Source organism: Chlorocebus sabaeus, chromosome 20 (assembly GCF_047675955.1).
Source record: "Chlorocebus sabaeus isolate Y175 chromosome 20, mChlSab1.0.hap1, whole genome shotgun sequence".
NCBI lineage: Eukaryota > Metazoa > Chordata > Mammalia > Primates > Cercopithecidae > Chlorocebus > Chlorocebus sabaeus.
The window spans coordinates 7943968-7964430 of NC_132923.1; the positions used below are offsets into that span (position 1 = coordinate 7943968).

The 20463-nt window shown below is 43.1% G+C and overlaps 1 protein-coding gene and 1 non-coding gene across 6 annotated transcripts in view; both read left to right on the forward strand.

The window, feature by feature from the left end:
* The window catches only part of ASH1L (ASH1 like histone lysine methyltransferase), a 220747-nt gene that overhangs the window by 176929 nt on the left and 23355 nt on the right, over window positions 1-20463 (forward strand). For all 5 annotated transcript variants that reach the window (XM_073008291.1, XM_007976839.3, XM_037997810.2 and 2 more), the window contains 5 exons: window positions 695-740; window positions 854-962; window positions 7736-7942; window positions 8069-8215; window positions 18052-18160. In XM_073008291.1, the coding sequence (XP_072864392.1) occupies window positions 695-740; window positions 854-962; window positions 7736-7942; window positions 8069-8215; window positions 18052-18160 (618 nt within the window). The remainder of the gene's footprint in view (window positions 1-694; window positions 741-853; window positions 963-7735; window positions 7943-8068; window positions 8216-18051; window positions 18161-20463) is intronic.
* On the forward strand, window positions 19655-19761 carry LOC119624560 (U6 spliceosomal RNA). The gene has a single exon (XR_005240725.2). It is a non-coding gene; the product is annotated as a U6 spliceosomal RNA (small nuclear RNA).

Consider the following 20463-nt stretch of genomic DNA (forward strand, 5'->3'; position numbering starts at 1 on the left):
TGACTAGAAAATGATGGTGGGATTATTCCAATATATTAATAAACAGTCTAGCTTAGTGCAAGTTGCTGTTTGTTTTGTACGGTCCCTTATGGCAAAATGCTGGAAGATTGCCTCTCTTCTAATGCATTCTTTTTTTTTTTTTTCTTTCTAATGTCTTCTTGATTATAATGTGAGAGCTCCATTTTGCCTGCCTGCCCTCTCTCCTTTATTCACTAAATTAATTGCTTTAATTAAAATTGGAAATGTTTTGCTACAATTCTCAACCTGAAAAGCCAGGGTACTCATCTTTTTAATTTCATGTACCCGCCCAGACATCTAAATAAGCCCTATGCATGTTGTTTTCCTTTCTTTTGACAGAAGCAAATAGAATCTTAATTTGTCCAGATGAGTAGCTTTCGTCTCCAGTGTGATTTTCATTTAAGTCTGTCCAACAACATGCCAAAGAAACATGTAATTCCACTTCTATAAACTATTTAGTGCTGCTTCTGTTGAATCTTTTTCACTCACCTTTTATTCCAGAGTAAAAAGAGATCACACCAAGAGTTTCCCTAAGATGTATCCCACCCAAAATGTCTTGTAAATATTTCCAGATGAGCAGAGCACATAGAAAATTTCCTGTATTTTTAGTGATTGATGCTGCCATCTGGCATTTGAAATTAAATGCTATATCAAGATTTTTCTTCTTTTCTTCTAGCTATACAAAAAGCCAGATGTCCCACTGTATAAGAAAATTCGTTCAAGTGAGTAACTTGGGAGCTATTTTTTCTGCCTTTGTACATCAATGTCCTTCTGAGCCTAGGACTTGAAAAATTATCCTTTATGTTCACAAACTATTCTTTGCTTTCTTTTCAAGATGTCTACGTTGATGTCAAACCCCTTTCTGGTTACGAAGCTACCACCTGTAACTGTAAGAAGCCAGATGATGACACCAGGAAGGGCTGTGTTGATGACTGCCTCAATAGGTACTGTCATGCTTTGATTTCTCTAAAGCATAGGCTTTAAGGTATACATACAACACTTCCTTTGGAGGGTACAGTTAAATAGGCTCTTTCATTTTTCTTCAAGAAGTTGCATAAAGATACATAAACTATAGTGGGTGGGCAGAATACAGAAACAGAAAATGAATGAGATTTAGTCTTGTGTGCGCCTTGGTTGGTTTAAATCCTTTTACTTTTTTTTTTTTTTTGAGATGGAGTCACGCACTGTTGCCCAGGCTGGAGTGCAGTGGCGCGATCTTAATTCACTGCAAGCTCTGCCTCCCAGGTTCACGCCGTTCTCCTGCCTTAGCCTCCCTAATAGCCGGGACTACAGGCTCCCGCCAACACACCTGACTAATTTTTTTGTATTTTTAGTAGAGACGGGGTTTCACCGTATTAGCCAGGATGGTCTCAATCTGAACTGGTGATCTGCCCACCTCGGCTTTCCAAAGTGCTAGGATTACAGGCGTGAGCCACTGCGCCCGGCCAGTCCTTTTACTATTTATGAGACCTGAGGAAAGTTATTTAACGCATCTAATAAAAGTAATACCTTACCTTCTCTATGGAGGGTTCATGGGAATTATATGAGACTGTTCATAAACAATGTTTGTGAAGTTTTGGCTTGGGGGTATTTTTTTTTTTTTTTTTGAGATGGAGTCTTGCTTTGTCGCCCAGGCTGGAGTGCAGTGGCCAGATCTCAGCTCACTGCAAGCTCCGCCTCCCGGGTTTACGCCATTCTCCTGCCTCAGCCTCCTGAGTGTCGGGGACTACAGGCGCCTGCCACCTCGACCAGCTAGTTTTTTGTATTTTTTAGTAGAGACGGGGTTTCACCGTGTTAGCCAGGATGATCTCGATCTCCTGACCTCGTGATCCACCCGCCTCGGCCTCCCAAAGTGCTGGGATTACAGACTTGAGCCACTGCGCCTGGCCTTTTTTTTTTTTTTTTTTTTTTAAAGATAGGGTCTCACTGTGTTGCCCAGGCTGGATTCAAACTCCTGGGCTCAAGTAGTCCTCCCACCTCAGCCTCCTGAGTAGCTGGAACTATAGGCATGTGATACCGTGCCCAGCTCATAAAACATTAAGCACAGTCCTAGGTACCTTCCTAGGTTCTTCCTCTCTCTGACGATGAAGTATGGAATCTAACTGAATTAGAGGTAAGAATTATGAATTTGGCTGGCATGGTGGCTCATGCCTGTAATCCAAGCACTTTGGGAGGCTGAGGTGGGTGGATCACCTGAGGTCAGGAGTTCGAGACCAGCCTCACCAACATGGAGAAACCCCATCTCTACTAAAAATACAAAATTAGCCAGGCGTGGTGGCTCCTGCCTATAATCCCAGCCACTGGGGAGGCTGAGGCAGGAAAATTGCTTGAACCTGGGAGGCAAAGGTTGCGGTGAGCCAAGGTCGTGCCATTGCACTCTAGCCTGGGCAACAAGAAGGAAACTCCATCTCCCCCAAAAAAAAAAAAAAAGAATTATGAATTATGACTTTGATTTGAGTCTATGTAATTTTTTTTTTTTTTTTTTTTTCTGAGATGGAGTCTAGCTCTGTTACCCAGGCTGGAGTGCAGTGGCGCGATCTTGGCTCACTGCAACCTCTGCCTCCCAGGTTCAAGCGATTCTCCTGCCTCAGCCTCCTGAGTAGCTGAGATTACAGGTGCCCACCACCATGCCTGGCTAATTTTTGTATTTTTTTAATTTATTTTTTTGAGACGGAGTCATGTTCTGTCGCCAGGCTGGAGTGCGGTGGCGCAATCTCAGCGCACTGCAACCTCTACCTCCCAGGTTCAAGTGATTCTCCTACCTCAGCCTCCCAAGTAGCTGGGACTACAGGCATGAGCCACTACACCTAGCCAAGAGACTATATAATTTTAAATGGCACTGAAATTTCAAAATGGAAATGTCTGATAGACAAAGGAGTGGATATAGAATTCGTTGTTTTAGTGACAATGCACATTTGCAGCAAAATAAAAAAGAATCAGTGAATTTTACATCATTTCCTGTTCTGGATAGTTCTCATGGCTAAAGATAGTTTCCTTCTTCTCTAGTCAACTGTGCATGTGGTCTGAAGGAAATTAATGTTTTAGTTCTTCCTGCTTCAGCATGCCAGTTGGGAAATTCTACCTTACCTGCATCACTGTAAATTCACTTTGTCATTTTATGTACATACAGTTTCACATAGTGTTTTGCATACTGATTTTCTTTACTCACAAATATTTTAAATGCACACTTTTATTAAACAGTGTGGTCCAAAAGCTCAGTATTTTTATTTATTTATGACACAGGGTATCACTCTGTTGCTCAGGCTGGAGTGCAGTGTCGCCATCACAGCTCACTACAACCTCGACCTCCTGGACTCAAGCAATCCTCCCCTGTTAGCCTCCTGAGTAACTGAGACTAAAGGCGCATGTCACCACGCCTGGCTAATTTATTTATTTATTTTTAACATAGAGACGGGATCTCGATACTTAGCCCAGGCCTGTCCTGAACTCCTGGACCCTTAAATCTCACTATATGAGGGACAACCTAGACCTACGTTTAGTAGCTGGCTGGGGTGCAACTCTCTCATTTTTCTTTTTTTTCTTTTTTTGAGACGAAGTTTCGCTCCTGTTGCCCAGGCTGGAGTGCAGTGGCATGGTCTCAGCTCACTGCAGCCTCTGCCTCCCAGGTTCAAGCGATTCTCCTGCCTCATCCTTCTGAGTAGCCGGGATTACAGGCACCTGCCACCACACCCAGCTAATAATTTTTGTATTTTTAGTAGAGACAGGGTTTCGCCATGTTGGCCAGGCTGGTCTCGACCTCTTAACCTTGGGGGATCCTCTCCCCTCGGCCTCCCAAAATGCTGGGATTACAAGCGTGAGCCACTGCGTCCGGCCAACTCTCATTTTTCAAGGCCATTATCTGGCTAAAGATAATGGCAAATTGTACTAAATCAAATACCTCACATTGTAGTTTACAGCATCTAATTTCAGATTTTGGTAAATTTAGTTTGGTTTCCAGACACAACAAATAGAAACATGTTTTGCTTTTATATAATTTAAGGACTGTTCTGGTTATCAAAACAAATGGGGAATATATTTCAATGCCTTGAACTCTAGACAAATTTTCAGTAACCTCTGAATGATTATTCCCTGGAAGAAATCTTTTAAAATTTAAATCTCTCTTATCTGAGCACTCTTTTATTTATACTTCAGGGTTTTTTTTTTTTTTTTAATCCGTATGCAGTTTATAGTATGTGTTATTAGGTATTATGAAAATACTTGGTGCCAGCGAAGCACAGTGACTCACGTCTGTAATCCCAACAGTTTGGGAGGCTGAGGTGGGCAGATCATTTGAGGTCAGGAGTTTGAGAACAGCCTGGGCAACATGGCAAAACCCCATCTCTACAAAACATACAAAAGTTAGCAGTCATGGTGGTACACGCCTGCAGTCCCAGCTACTTGGGAGGCTGAGGTAGGAGGATCGCTTGAGCCTGACTACAGTAAGCTGTGATCACGCCACTGTACTCCAGGCTGGGTGACAGAGTGAGACCCTGTGTCAAAAAAAAAAAAAAGAAAATATAGGTGTGGAATATTATGAATTAGAGGTTACATTTGAAGCCATGATTATAGATGAGCTCTCTAGAGAAAAGGAATATGGTAGAGGAAAAATGGATTTCTACCAGAAAAGACAGGAATTGTTATTGGCAAGGTGGGAAATCCAGTATCATAAAAAATAAAGAAAGCCAAAAAAGGAAGACGTTTCAAGAGGGGTGTTCAATAATATTCATGTACCAAAGAAGTCAGCAAAAGGAATAGTTAAAGGTGGTTGAATTTGATGTTACAGCACTGCCTTCTTTACAGCTGAAGCTGATTATCTTAAATTGAAGAATAATCCACTCGATACTTTCTCTGCTTCCTATTTATATGATTTGACACTGTGTGCCGTGTGCCCTTTAGAATCGTGGTGGTATTTTTGTGAAGAATAAGTCAGATCACTCTGAAAGTACTTTAAGGTATAAACTGTTACATATTTTCTTTACAAAACTTAATTTTTTTTTCTTTTTTCTTGAGACACAGAGTCTCGCTCTGTCACCCAGGCTGGAGTGCAGTGGCACCATCTCAGCTCACTGCAGCCTCTGCCTCCCAGGTTCAAGCGATTCTCCTACCTCAGCTTCCCGAGTAGCTGGGATTACAGTTGCCACCACACCTGGCTAATTTTTGTATTTTTAGTAGAGACGAGGTTTCGCTGTGTTGGCCAGGCTAGTCTCAAACTCCTGACCTCACGTGATCCTCCCACCTCTGCCCCCCAAAGTGCTGGGATTACAGGCATGAGCCACCGTGCCCGGCCTTTAAAATCATGATTTTAAACATAACATGATATTTTGATGATTATTTTCTTGATCATTCCTTGTTTTAATCATGCTTAAGGCCAGGCATGTTGGCTTATGCCTGTAATCCAGCATTTTGGAAGGCCAAGGTGGGCAGATCACTTGAGTCCAGGAGTTTGTGACCATCCTGGGCAAAATGGAAAAGCCCCATCTTTACCAAAAATATAAAACGTTAGCTGGGCATGGTGGCATGTGCCTATAGTCCCAGCTACTCGGGAGGCTGAGACAGGAGCATCTCTTGAACTTGTATGGCGGACATTGCAGTGAGGCACACACCATCATGCCCGGCTAATTTTTGTATTTTTAGTAGAGATGAGGTTTTGCCACGTTGGCCAGGCTGCTCTCGAACTCCTGACCTCACGTGATCCTCCTGCCTCTGCCCCCCCAAAGTGCTGGGATTACAGGCATGAGCCACTGCACCCGGCTAGAATTTTTAACTTGTTAATTCACTAACTATTATGAGTTCAGCTAGTCATATAGCCTGGAAATGTCATTTCAATTAACGTAATACAAAATTCCTGTAATACAACAGCAGCAAATATACCTAATGTCACTGAACTGTACTCTTAAAAATGGTTAAGGCCGGGTGTGATAGTTCATGCCTATAATCCCACCTACTCAGGAGGCCGAGGCAGGATGGATCCCTTGAGCCAAGTAGTTTGAGGCTACAGTAAGCTGTGATCAGGCCACTGTACCCCAGTCTGGGTGACAGAGGGAGACTTCCCCTCTTTAATTAAAACAAAAGGCTGGGCACAATGGCTTATGCCTGTAATCCCAGAACTTTGAGAGGCTGAGGTGGGTGGATCACTTGAGGCCAGGAGTTCGAGACCAGCCTGGCCAACATGACAAAACCTCGTCTCTACTACAAATACAAAAATTAGCTGGGCGTAGTGGTGCATGACTGTAATCCCAGCTACTTGGGAGGCTGAGGCAGGAGAATCCCTTGAATCCAGGAGGCAGAGGTTGCAGTGAACGAGATCGCGTCACTGCACTCAAGCCTGGGTGACAGAGCGAGACTTTGCCTCAAAAAAAATAAAAATAAAAATAAATTTTAAAAAACAAAACAAAACTGGCCAGGTGCAGTGGCTCACGCCAGTAATCCCAGCACTTTGGGAAGCTGAGGTGGGTGGATCATTTCAGGTCAGGAGTTCGAGACCAGCCCGGCCAACATGGTGAAACCCCATCTCTACTAAAAATACAAAAATTACCCGGGTGTGGTGGTATGCGCCTATAATCCCAGATACCCGGGAGCCTAAGGCAGTAGAATTGCTTGAACCTGGAAGACAGAGATTGCGGTGAGCCGAGATCATGCCACTGCACTCCAGCCTGGGCAATGGAGTGAGACTCCGTCTCAAAAATAATAAATAAGAGTAAATTAGGGACCGGGTGCAGTGGTTCACAAGCCTGTAATCCCAGCACTTTGGGATGCCGAGGCGGGTGGATCACCTGAGGTCAGGAGTTTGAGACCGGCCTGGCCGACATGGTAAAATCCTGTCTCTACTGAAAATGCAAAAAATAGCTGGGCGCAGTGACGCACATCTGTAATCCCAGCTACTCGGGAGGCTGAGGCAGGAGAATCACTTGAACCTGAAAAGTGGAGTTTGCAGTGAGCCGAGATTGTGCTAGTACACTCCAGCCTGGGCAACAGAGCCTGATTCCATCTCAAAAAAAAAAAAAAGAAAGAAAAGTAAATTAGGTATTTTACCACAATTTTTTTAAAATCAGTAAATGGGCATGAGTGCTTCAAAATAAGAGTGCAGTGAAATCATCATCAAATTACTGATTCTTCTTTGGATCACAGTTATTTATTTATTTATTTATTTATTTTGAGATGGAATCTCACTCTGTCACCCAGGCTAGAGTGCCGTGGTGCGATCTCTGCTCACTGCAACCTCCACCTCCCAGGTTCAAGGGACTCTCCTGCCTCAGCCTCCCAAGTAGCTGGAATTACAGGCACACACCACCACACCCAGCTAATTTTTGTATTTTTAGTAGAGACAGGGTTTCACCATGTTGGCCAGGCTAGTCTTGAACTCCTGACCTCAGGTAATCCACCCACCTCAGCCTCCCAAAGTGCTGGGATTACAGGAATGAGCCACCGTGCCTGGCCTTATTCTTTGAACAGATAAATATGACAATGTTTACCCAGGATGCTGAGTGGACAGTTAGCTTAATCATTTACAAGAAGCATTCAGGATTTGTAACCTGACTTGGAAATTCTGAATATTATTAATTTTTGACATTTATTATTTTAATCTTAGTGATTTGGGTACTTTTATTAAATAAAAATTGATTTCATGTATTCATTTTTAAATGTTTGTAAACTTTAAAAATGGATGCATCAAGGTATGTATCATGTAAATTGATGTATATATTCCTTTTTTTTCTAGAATGATCTTTGCTGAGTGTTCCCCCAACACTTGCCCATGTGGCGAGCAATGCTGTAACCAGAGGATACAGAGGCATGAATGGGTGCAATGTCTAGAACGATTTCGAGCTGAGGAAAAAGGTTGGGGAATCAGAACCAAAGAGCCCCTAAAAGCTGGGCAGTTCATCATTGAATACCTGGGGGAGGTTGTCAGCGAACAGGAATTCAGGTACAGTGGTAAATGATGGTATTCTAATAAAATGCAAAGGTATAAGATTAGAATGGAGAATGGAAGATTCAAAATTTACTTTCAGCTACTCTTTAATTGCCTTTCAAACATTTATCTTCTCTTTAGGAACAGGATGATTGAGCAGTATCATAATCACAGTGACCACTACTGCCTGAACCTGGATAGTGGGATGGTGATTGACAGTTACCGCATGGGAAATGAGGCCCGATTCATCAACCACAGCTGTGACCCAAATTGTGAAATGCAGAAATGGTAAGGAAGCAGGAAAAGGTGAAGCCAAGAATCCAACAGAATAGGCATTGAATGCAGCAAGGGATTGATCTTTCCACAGTGTCAGTCAGCTTACACAAAGCAGCTCAGGCTATTCCCCATTACCCCAGATCCCATGGGCAGAGTAAGCTTCATTTCACCCTAACTTCTCACTCCCAGACAGATATTTTTGTTTTTATTTGTGTTTTGTTTTTATGTTTGTTTGTTTTGCTTGTTTGGTGTTTTTGTTTGTTGTTTGTCATGCAAGTAGTTTCAGGATTTATGTCCTAGAAAAATGTAATAATGATAATAATGATAACCAGGGTGGTGGTACGCGCCTGTAGTCTCAGCTATTTGAGAGGTTGAGGTGAGAGGAGCACTTGAGCCCAGGAGTTTGAGGCCAGTCTGGACAAAACAGCAAGAAAAAATCAGAAACAAAAAATAATAATGGGTCGGGTGCGTTGGCTCACGCCTGTAATCCCAGCACTTTGGGAGGCCAAGGTGGGCGGATCACGAGGTCAAGAGTTTGAGACCAGCCTGACCAACATGATGAAACCCATCTCTACTAAAAATACAAAACTTAGCCAGGCATGGTAGCGTGCACCTGTAATCCCAGCTACTTGGGAGGCTGAGGCAGGAGAACTGCTTGAACTCGGAAGGCTGAGGTTGCAGTGAGCTGAGATCACACCAGTGTACTCCAACCTGGGTGACAGAGCAAGACTCCATCTCGAAAAAATAATAATATTAATAATACCTAGTATTTATTGAGTTCTTATGTGCTAGGCACTGTGTTACATGGATCTTCTCGTATCAGTTCATTCAGCCACTCTACTGCATGCTTATTACATACCTGGTGCATTTCTCACAAAGAGAAATAAAAATAAGTGAATCTGGAGGTCCCTTCTCCTCAAACAGATTAGCATCTAATTGAGAAGCAAAAAAATCACACCTAAAAAATAATTTTAAAAATATTATATGAGGATACTGTGAACAACTTTGGGGTTTTTTTGTTAAGTTTTTAAAAATTATAATTCATATACAGAGAAATACCTAGATCTTAAGTGTACATTTCCATTAATTTTTTCAAATGTATACACCCATATAACCCACACCCCTATGAAAATATGACACACTTTATCATTTCAGAAAGTTACCTTTTAAGTCGATCTCCCAATCCCCCAAGGCAAGTGCTGATCTGATTTCCTTTGCCACAGATGAGTTTTACCTATTCCAGAACTTCATGTGAATATATTATTTTGTGTCTGGCCTCTTTCATGTTAAAAACATGTTTTTGCAGTTCATCCATGTTGAATGCATTAGTGGTTTGTTGCTTTTTAATGTGTAGTTAATACTCCTTTGTGTGAATTTGCCACAGTTTATCAATTACTGTGAACAACTTTATATATGAAAAGTTAGATGAAATGAACAAATTCTTTGAAAAACATTCTGGCCGGGCATGGTGGCTCACTCCTCTAATCCCAGCACTTTGGGAAACCGAGGTGGGTGGAACACGAGATCAGGAGTTCAAGACTAGCCTGGCCAAGATGGTGAAACCCCATCTCTACCAAAAATACAAAAATTAGCCGGGCGTGGTGGTGGACGCTTGTAATCCCAGCTACTCAGGAGGCTGTGGCAGAGAATCGCTTGAACCCGCGAGGCAGAGGTTGCAGTGAGCTAAGATCGCGCCACTGCACTCCAGCCTGGGCGACAGAGCAAGACTCAGTCTCAAAAGAAAAAGAAAAAGAAAAACATACCTTTCCAAACATGACATAAGACAAAATAGAAAATCTGCACATGTACCCCCAAAATTGAAAATATAACTAAAAATATCTAACAAAAGAACCTGGAGAGCCGGATGTCTTCACTGATAATTCTTCCACATACTTAAAGAACAAATAGGCTAGGCGCGGTGGCTCACACCTGCAATCCCAGCACTTAGGGAGGTAGAGGTGGGAGGATTGCTTGAGCCCAGGAGTTCAAGACCAGCCTGGGCAAGATGGTGAGACCTGTCTCAACAAAAATTTTAAGATAAAATTTAAATATTAGCTGGGTGTGATGGTGTTACTTGGGAGACTGAGGTGAGAGGATCGCCTGAGCCCAGAAGTTCGAGGCTGTAGTTTTCTGTGATGATGCAACTGCACTCCAGCCTGGGTGACAGAGACCCTATGTCTATTAAAGAAAATGAAGACAAGAAGAAATAATGGCAGTACCACTTATAAACTCTTTGCTTCTATAAAACTAGTGTTACCTTCTTCTAAAGCCTAACCAGGATGTTAACAGAAAGAAAAAATATAGGCCAATGTCTTCCATGAACATAGACACAAAAATCCTAAATAAAATATCAACAAATAAAATTTAACAATAAATACAAAGGTTAATACATCATGGCCATGTGGGGTTTATTCCAGGAATAAAATAAAAAATGTTTGGTTTAACATTCAAAAATCAGTGTAAACCAATGTAATTTTATCACATGAACAGACTAAAGACATACTGTCTCAATAGAAGTAGAAAAAGCATTAAACAGTATTCAGTGCTCATTCATAATTAAAACTCAGCAAACTAGGAATAAAAAGGAACTAACAAATCTGCTAAAGGGCATCCATTTTTTAAAAATCTTTAGCTACCATTGTACATAAATAAGGATATCCACTGTCACATTTACATTTGAAGATTCTAACCAATACAATAAGAAAAGGAAAAAAGTATAAAGATTAGAAATGAAAAAAATTTAACTACCGTTATTCACAGATGACATTATTATACACATGGAAATTTCTACAGATATAAGTGAATTTAGTAAGATTAATGGAAAGATGGTCAGTATATAAAAATTAATGTATTGAGTACATTTTAATATATTAGCAACAACCAAGTAGAAAGTGAAATTTAAAAACTATTACAAGGCCAGGTGCAGTGGCTTATGCCTATAATCCCAGCACTTTGGGAGGCCGAGGAGAGCAGATCACGAGGTCAGGAGTTCGAGACCACCCTAGCCAACATGATGACTGAAACCCTGTCTCTACTAAAAATACAAAAGTTAGCTGGTTGTGGTGGCACACGCCTGTAGTCCCAGCTATTGGAGGCTGAAGCAGGAGAATTGCTTCAACCCAGGAGTCAGAGGTTACAGTGAGCCAAGATCACCCCACTGCACTCCAGCCTGTGCGACACAGCAAGATTCCGTGTCAAAATAAATAAATAAAAACCAATACAATTTACAATAGCTTCATAAAAGCTATTGTAACTAGTCCCTAAGAATAAATCTTATGAAAGTTTGTAGGATCTCTATACTAGAAGCTGTCAGATGTTGGGAAAAAATAAAGATGTCCTAAATTAATGGAAAAATACGCAATGTTCAAGGGTTGAGTGTTGGTAAATTTGTTTTTAAGTGAAAGGAAGTTTATTAAGAAAGTAAAGGAATAAAAGAAAAGAAAGGCTATTCCATAAACAGAGCAGCCCCAAGGGCTGCTGGTTGCCCATCTTTATGGTTCTTTATATGCTTAGGGTGGAGTATACATGAGTTTTCTGGGAAAGTGGTGGACAGTTCCCAGACCTAAGGGTTCCTTCAATTTTTAGACCATATAGGGTCACTTCCTGACGTTGCTATAGTGTTTGTAAACTGTCATGGCACTAATGGGAGTGTAGTAGTGAGAATGACCAGACGTCACTCTCTTTGCCATCTTGGTTTTGGTGGGTTTTGGCCGGCTTCTTTACTGCAACCTGTTTTGTCAGCAAGGCCTTTATGACCTGTATTTTGGCCAACCTCCTGTCTTATCCTGTAACTAAGGATGCTTAACCTACTGGGAATGCAACCCAGCAGATCTCAGTCTAATTTTACCCAACCTCTATACAAGATGGAGTCGCTCTGGTTTAAATGCTTCTGACATTTCCCCCCTCCCTTTTATAAGAGAACCCTTAATCCTCAGGGGTAAACAGGGATAAAGATCCATCTTTAGCAGTTTCTTCAGGTTGAATAAGGGTGATGGTATTCCTGCCTATTAGGGTCTCTTGTATCCAAGTCGTAGAGAAGAGCTCAGTCATAAAACATCAGTATGAGTAAGGGCCATTCATAGTTCTGACAAAAGGTGATATCACAGGTCAGGAACCCTGTACAGGGACTGTGTGGAAAAAGTATGACGCCAGTTTTCCCAAGGGGCTTTTATTGGCTCTCTCAGCCAAGTTTGGTTCCTTAATATAAAGCACTCCATTCCAATCAAAGCCTTGGTAAAATAACCAGTTTCTCCAATTGTGTCAACTGGTTTCCAGATTTTGGAGAAATCAGGTAGAGAGAAACAAACATGCTTCAAATTTTGTTCACAGGAGTTTTACTCAATTGTTAAGAGCTGTCAGTATGCCGGGCATGGTGGCTTATGCCTATAATCCCAGCACGTTGGGAGGCTGAGGCAGGTGGATCACCTGAGGTCAGGAGTTCGAGACTAGCCTGGCCAAAATGGTGAAACCCCATCTCTACTAAAAATACATTAAAAAATCAGCTAGGCATAGTGGCGTACACCTGTAGTCCTAGCTATTCAGGAGGCTAAGGCAGGAGAATCGCTTGAACCCAGGAGGTAGAGGTTGCGGTGAGCTGAGATTGTGTCACTGCACTCCAGCTTGAGCAACAAGAGCAAAACTCCATCTCAAAAAAAAACCACAAAGCTGTCAATAACTCAAAAGTTTGCTTGACTCAAAAGTCAGCCAATCATTGTTGCAGTCTATTTCCTTTGGGTCATGGGTCCCCTAAGTATCATCCCTTTGTGGTCGCCAGAAAGATGCTGGAAAGGGGTTCTGATCCAGACTCCAAGGGAGGGTTCTTGGATCTCACACAAGAAAGAATTAAAGATGGGTCCATAGAATAAAATGAAAGCAAGTTTATTAAGAAAGTAAAGGAATAAAATAACGGCTACTCCATAGGCGCAGAGCAGCCCTTTTTTTTTAAGACAGAGCTGGAGTACAGTAGTATGATCTTGGCTCACTGCAGCCTCCTCCTCCCAGGTTCAAGCCATTCACCTGCCTCAGCCTCCTGAGTAGCTGAGACTACAGGCATCCACCACCATGCCTGGCTAATTTTTTTGTATTTTTTATAGAGACAGGGTTGTGCCATGTTGGCCAGGCTGGTCTTGAACTCCTAGACTCAATAAATCAGCCCAATTCAGCCTTCCAAAGTGTTGGGATTACAAGCGTGAGCCACCAAGCTGGACCTGACAATCCAGTTTTTAAAATAGGTAAAAGAATAGGTACTTTAAAAAGAATATAAAAGTGGTCAATAAATATACAAAAGCACTTAATATGTTAGATACAGTTATTAGGGGAAATATTAAACTAAATTGGAAAACCACTACATACCCTCCAAAATGTCAAAAATTAAAGACTGACAGTATTGGCAAGGGTAGAGCAGCATAAATGCTCTTAGATTTGCTGGTAGAAGTGTAAATTGGTATACACACTTTCAAAAAATGGCACAACCTACCAAAGCTAAACATATCCAGTAAACCAGCAACTCTAGTCCTAAGTATGTCCCCAACGGAAATGAGTGTTTATGCCAGACTTATGCAAGAACATCAACTAGAAGATATCTTTTCCCTCCTTTTTTTGGAGACAGGGTCTCACTCTGTCACCAGGGTTGAAGTACAGTGGGACGATCTTGACTCACTGCAACCTCGGCTTCCCAAGTAGCTGGGACCATAGGCGCATGCCACCATGCCCGGCTAATTTTTGTATATTTTGATAGAGATGGAGTTTTGCCATGTTGCCCAGGCTGGTCTCAAACTCCTGGGCTCAAGCAATCCTCATTCCTCAGGCTCCCAAAGTGCTGGGATTACAGGTATGAGCCACCACACCTGGCCAGAAGATACTTTTTTTTGGTTTTCTGTTTTTGTTTTTTTGAGGCAGAATCTTGCTCTGTCACCCAGGCTGGAGTGCAGTGGTGCCATTTTGGCTCACCACAACTTCCACCTCCTGGGTTCAAGCGATTCTCGTGCCTCAGCCTCCTGAGTAGCTGTAACTAAAGGCATGCGTCCCTACACCTGGCTAATTTTTATATTTTTAGTAGAGACAGTGTTTTGCCATGTTGTCCAGGCTGGTCTTGAACTCCTGGCCTCAAGTGATCTGCCCGCCTAGGCCTCCCAAAGTGCTGGGATTACAGGCGTGAGGATAGGTGACAGATCAACACTGTCTCAAAAGAAAAGTTACAGTATATATCAGTAGTCAGCAAGCTTGTTGGCTTTGTACCTATAAAACTTTATTTACAAAGATGGGAGCAGTGGCCTGTGGACCAGAGTTTGCCAACTCCTGGTATACATTTCAAATGCTTTCTGCAGCTGGACTCAGTGGGTCATGCCTGTAATCGCAGCACTTTGGGAGGCCAAGGCAGGCAGATCACCTGAGCTCAGGAGTTTGAGACCAGCCCGGGCAAGATGGCGAAACCCTGTCTTTACTAAAATTACAAAAATTAGCTGGACATGGTGGCACATGCCTGTAGTCCCACCAGCTACTCAGGAAGCTGAGGTGGGAGGATCGCTTGAGCCAGGGAGGCAGAGGTTGCAGTAAGCTGAGATTGCGCCACTGTACTCCAGCCTGTATGAGAGAGAGATCCTGTTTAAAAATAAAAATTAGCCAGATGCAGTGGCTCACGCCTATAATCCCAGCATTTTGGGAAGCCAAGGCAGGCGGATCACTAGAGGTCAGGAGTTCGAGACGACCCTGACCAACATGGAGAAACCCTGTCTCTACTAAAATTACAAAATTAGCCAGGCATAGTGGCATGTGCCTGTAATCCCAGCTACTTGGGAGGCTGAGGCAGGAGAATGGCTTGAACCCAGGAGGCAGAGGTTGCAGTGAGCCGAGTTCGTGCCATTGCACTCCAGCCTGGGCAACAAGAGCAAAACTCCATCTCAAAAAATAAATAAATAAAATTAAATTTTTTTTAAAAGTGCTTTCTGAATTCAGGAAAGAAAAATACTAAAAACTAAAAATTTTAGACAAGGTTACATATAATAGGGCAGTATCTAACCCTTAATGTATTCCACACTGGTAAGGAGACAAGAACTAAGGAGTCAAACAGCCTGGGTTTTAATCCCCTGGGTTTGAATGCCACTTAATTGCTATATAACCATAAACAAACCCTGAGGCATATATACTTCATATATAAAATAGATATCATAATGCCTATCTGGTAAGATTGGTTTTTTTTTCTATAGGATTGCTTTTAGAATTAATGATATAACTTGTTATGAGTATGGCATGGTAGTTAAGATTTTGAAGCCAGAATGTCTTAATTTGAAACTTGATTCCTCAAGTTATTAACTGTGTAACTTTGGGCAAGTTTCAAACTCTATGTGACTCAGTTTTCTTATTTGTAGTATGAGGGCTATAATAACTAATAATAGTACATATTTTTATATAATTGTTAGGAGGATGAAATTAGTTAATATAAAATATTATAAAAAATAGTAAATGTTAGCCATAATGATGATGACTATATTCTTTTTTTTTTAATATATTGAGATAAGGTCTCACTATGTTGCCCAGGTGAGTCACAAACTCCTGAACACCTAAAACACAGCCGAGTGCGGTGGCTCATGCCTGTAATCCCAGCACTTTGGGAGGCCAAGGTGGGTGGATCATGAGCTCAGGAGATTGAGACCATACTGGCCAATATGGTGAAACCCTGTCTCTACTAAAAATACAAAAAATTAGCTGGGCGTGGTGGCACATACCCGCAGTCCCACCAGCTACTCAGGAAGCTGAGGTGGGAGAATCGCTTGAACCCGGGAGTTGGAGGTTGCAGTGAGCCGAGATTGTGCCACTGCACTCCAGCCTGGAGACAGAGCGAAAAAACAAAAACACAAAAATCAAAAAGACACCTAAAATACTAAATGATCATTACCTTACGTATAATAGAACAAGAGAGGCACTCAAGTGATAGAGATTGGTAAAACTGGAAGATTTGTATAGGTAAGCCATAAAAAGTAATTTTAATTCATTTAATAAGTGAACTAAAGCCTTTTTTTTAAATTTTATTTTTGAGACTGAGTCTCGCTCTGTTGCCCAGGCTGGAATGCAGTGGCATGATCTCAGCTCACTGCAACCTCTACCTCAGGGATTCAAGTCATTCTCCTGCCTCAGCCTCCCAAGTAGCTGGGATTACAGGCATGTGCCACCATGCCCAGCTAGTTTTTGTTTGTTTCTTTGTTTCTTTCTTTGTTTTCTTGAGACGGAGTCTGCCCTGTTGCCCAGGCTAGAGTGCAGTGACGGGATCTCGGCTCACCGCAACCTCCGCCTCCTGGGTTCAAGTGATTCTCCTGCCTCAGCCTCCTGAGTAGCTGGGAGTACAGGCACGTGCCACCATGCCTGGCTAGTGTGTGTGTGTGTGTGTGTGTGTGTGTGTGTGTGTGAGATGGAGTCTCACTCTATCGCCCAGGCTGGAGTGCGGTGGTGCAATCTTGACTCACTGCAACCTCCGCCTCCCGGGTTCAAACGATTCTCCTGCCGCAGCCTCCTGAGTAGCTGGGATTATGGGTGCGCGCCACCATGCCCGGCTAATTTTCGTGTTTTTAGTAGAGATGGGGTTTCACCATATTGGTCAAACTGGTCTCGAACTCCTGACCTCATGATCTGCCTGCCTCAGCCTCCCAAAGTGCTGGGATTATAGATGTGAGCCACCCCACCCAGCCTTAATTTTTGTATTTTTGTGTTTTTTGTTGTTGTTGTTTTTTTGTTTTTGTTTTTGTTTTTTGAGACAGAGTCTTGCTCTGTCGCCCAGGCTAGAGTGTAGTGTCACCATCTCGGCTCACTGCAGGCTCCACCCCCTGAGTTCACGCCATTCTCCTGCCTCAGCCTCCCGAGTAGCTGGGACTACAGGCGCCCGCCACCATGCCTGGCCATTTTTTTTGTATTTTTAGTAGAGACGGGGTTTCACCATGTTAGCCAGGATGGTCTCGATCTCCTGACCTTGTGATCCGCCTGCCTCGGCCTCCCAAGTGCTGGGATTACAGGCTTGAGCCACTGCACCCGGCCAATTTTTGTATTTTTAGTAGAGACGGGGTTTCACTGTGTTGGCCAGGCTGGTCTTGAACTCCTGACCTTGTGATCTGCCCTCAGCCTCCCAAAATGCTGGGATTACAGGTATGAGCCACCGCGTGTGGCCTTGCCTGGCTAATTTTTATACTTTTAGTAGAGACAGTTTTGCCATGTCGGCCGCACTGGTCTCAAACTCCTGACCTCAGGTGACCCACCTGCCTAGGCCTCCCAAAGTACTAGGATTACAGGCGTGAGCTACCGCGCCTGGTCTGGTCTCGAACTCTTGGCCTCAGGTGATCCTCCCACCTCAACCTCCCAAAGTGCTGGGATTACAGGTGAGCCATAATTTAGAAGGACTCTGAATATCAAGCAGGAAAACTTAAAGCCTAATTGACAACACAGACCATGTCTTCAAGAAAAATTATTTAGAATTCTTACTCTGGCAGTATTATACAGGCTGCCAAGGATAGAAAAGAGATTGAAAGTGGAGGCCGGGCGTGGTGGCTCATGCCTGTAATCCTAGCACTTTGGGAGGCCGAGGCGGGCAGATCACCTGAGGTCAGGAGTTCAAGACCAGCCTGGCCAACATGGTGAAACCCCGTCTCTACTAAAAATACGAAAATTAGCCAGGTGTGGTGGCTTACGCCTGTAATCCCAGCTACTCAGGAGGCTGAGGCAGCAAAATCACTTGACCCGGGGAAGCAGAGCTTGCAGTGAACTGAGATCACACCACTGCACTCCAGCCTGGGCAACAGAGGGGCGCTCCGTCTCAAAAAAAAAAAAAAATCCAGCCTTTATAACTCTGTTTTCTCTCTTTACAGGTCTGTTAATGGAGTATACCGGATTGGACTCTATGCTCTTAAAGATATGCCAGCTGGGACTGAACTCACTTATGATTATAACTTTCATTCCTTCAATGTGGAAAAACAGGTAAGAATAATAAATCCTAGAGGGAGATTGAACTTTATCCCTTACAATGCTGTAATAACATGAGCTTTTAGTAAACATGATTGACTTGGAGCCATTAAGAAGTATGTGAGAGGCTGGACACTGGTTCATACCTTTAATCCCAGCACTTTGTGAGACTGATGTGGGCAGATCACTTGAGCTCAGAATTTTAAGACCAGCCTGGCCAACATGACAAAACCCCATCTATCAAAAATACAAAGATTAGCTGGACATGGTGGGATGCACCTGTAATCCCAGTTTCTTGGAGGCTAAGGCAGGAGAATTGCTTCAACCCTGGAGGCGGAGGTTGCATTACATTGAGCCGAGACTGCACCACTGCACTCTGGCCTGGGTGACAAAGCCAGACTAACTGTGTCTCAAAAAAAAAAAGTATATGGGAGGTCAGGCGCAATGACTCACTCCTGTAATCCCAGCACTTTGCAAGGCTGAGGCAAGCGGATTGCTTGTAGTCTAGGAGTTCAAGACCAGCATGGGTAACATGGTGAAACCCTGTCCCTACCAAAAAAATACAAAAACTAGCCAAGTGTGGTCACACATGCCTGTGGTCCCAGCTACTTGGGAGGCTAAGGTGGGAAGATTGCTTGAGCCCAGAAGGTGGAGGTTGCAGTGAGCCAGGACCACACCAATGCACTGCAGCCTGTCAAACAGAGCAAGACCCTGTCTCAAACACAAAAAAAGAAAAAGAGGTTGGATGTGGTGGCTCACACCTGTAATCCCAGCACTTTGGGTGGCCAAGGCAGGCAAATCATGAGGTCGGGAGTTTGAGATCAGCCTGACCAATATGGTGAAACCCCGTCTCTACTAAAAATACAAAAATCAGCTGGGCATGGTGGTGCACACTTGTAGTCCCAGCTACTCATGAGGCTGAGGCAGAAGAATCGCTTGAACCCAGGAGGCGGAGGTTGCAGAGATCGTGCCAATGCACTCCAGCCTGGGTGACAGAGTGAGATTCCAGCTCAAAAAAAAAAAGAAAAGAATAAAGGAAGAGAAGAATTACATGGGAGCCTGGGCACAGTAGTGCATACTTACCTATAGTCCCAGATACTCGAGAGGCTGAGGCAGGAGGATCACTTGAGCCTAGGAGTTCAAGGCCAACCTGGGCCACAGAACGGGACCCCTTCTCTAAAATGGTTAAAATTTTTTGTTATGAAGACAGGATCTTGTTCTGTGGCCCACACTAGAATGCAGTGATGTGATCATGGCTCACCACAGGCTTTATCTCCTGGGCTTAAGCAGTCTTCCCACCATACCCTTCTGAGTACCTGGGACCACAGGCGTGCACCACTGTGCCTTACTAATTTTTTTTTTTTTTTAATTTTTTGTAGAGATGGTGTCTCCTTCTTTTGTCCAGGCTGGTCACAAACTCCTGGACTCAAGCAATTCTCCCACCTCAGGCTCCCACAGTGCTGGGATTACAGACCTGAGCCACCATGCCCAGCCAAATTTTTTAATTAAGTGCTTGCTTTGACAGCATATATACTAAAATTGGAAAGATATGAAGAAGATTAGCATGGCCCCTATGCAACGATGACAAACAGATTACTGAAGCATTTCATGTTTGGTTTTTTTTTAATTAATTTTTTTTTGAGACAGTCTTACTCTGTCGCCCAGGCTGGAGTGCAGCGGTGTGATCTCGGCTTGCTGCAAGCTCTGCCTCCCAGGTTCACTCCATTCTCCTGCCTCAGCCTCCCAAAAATAGCTGAGACTATAGGCACCTGCCGCCATGCCCGGCTAATTTTTTGTATTTTTTTAGTAGAGGTGGGATTTCACTGTGTTAGCCAGAATAGTCTCGATCTCCTGACCTCGTGATCCACCCACCTTGGCCTCCCAAAGTGCTGGGATTACAGGTGTGAGCCACCACACCTGGCCGTTTTAAAAATTTGTTTTAAAGAAGTATATAGGAGAGGACAGTTTTTCACTCTGTACACCACCTGTCTCGGATACATAGTGCCCAATTACTTTGAAGAAAGAGATTGCCCTGTTGTTTTTGGTCTCCACTCAGTTGTTAACTTTTCTGGGGAAGAAGTTTTCCTAAAATTTAATCCATCCTTTCTATTCCAGTGGAAACCCATTTCTATTTATACTCTCAATCAGTTGTTTTCCCATATATGCAGATTTCTTGATTTATACTTAATGTGTGTCCAAATGCTCAGACATCCTTTTTAAGCTGGTAAATGAAACTGCAAGCTAAAAATAAAAGTTGGTCACAGTGGCTCACACCTATAATCCCAGCACTTTGGGAGGCCAAGGTGGGAGAGCTGCTT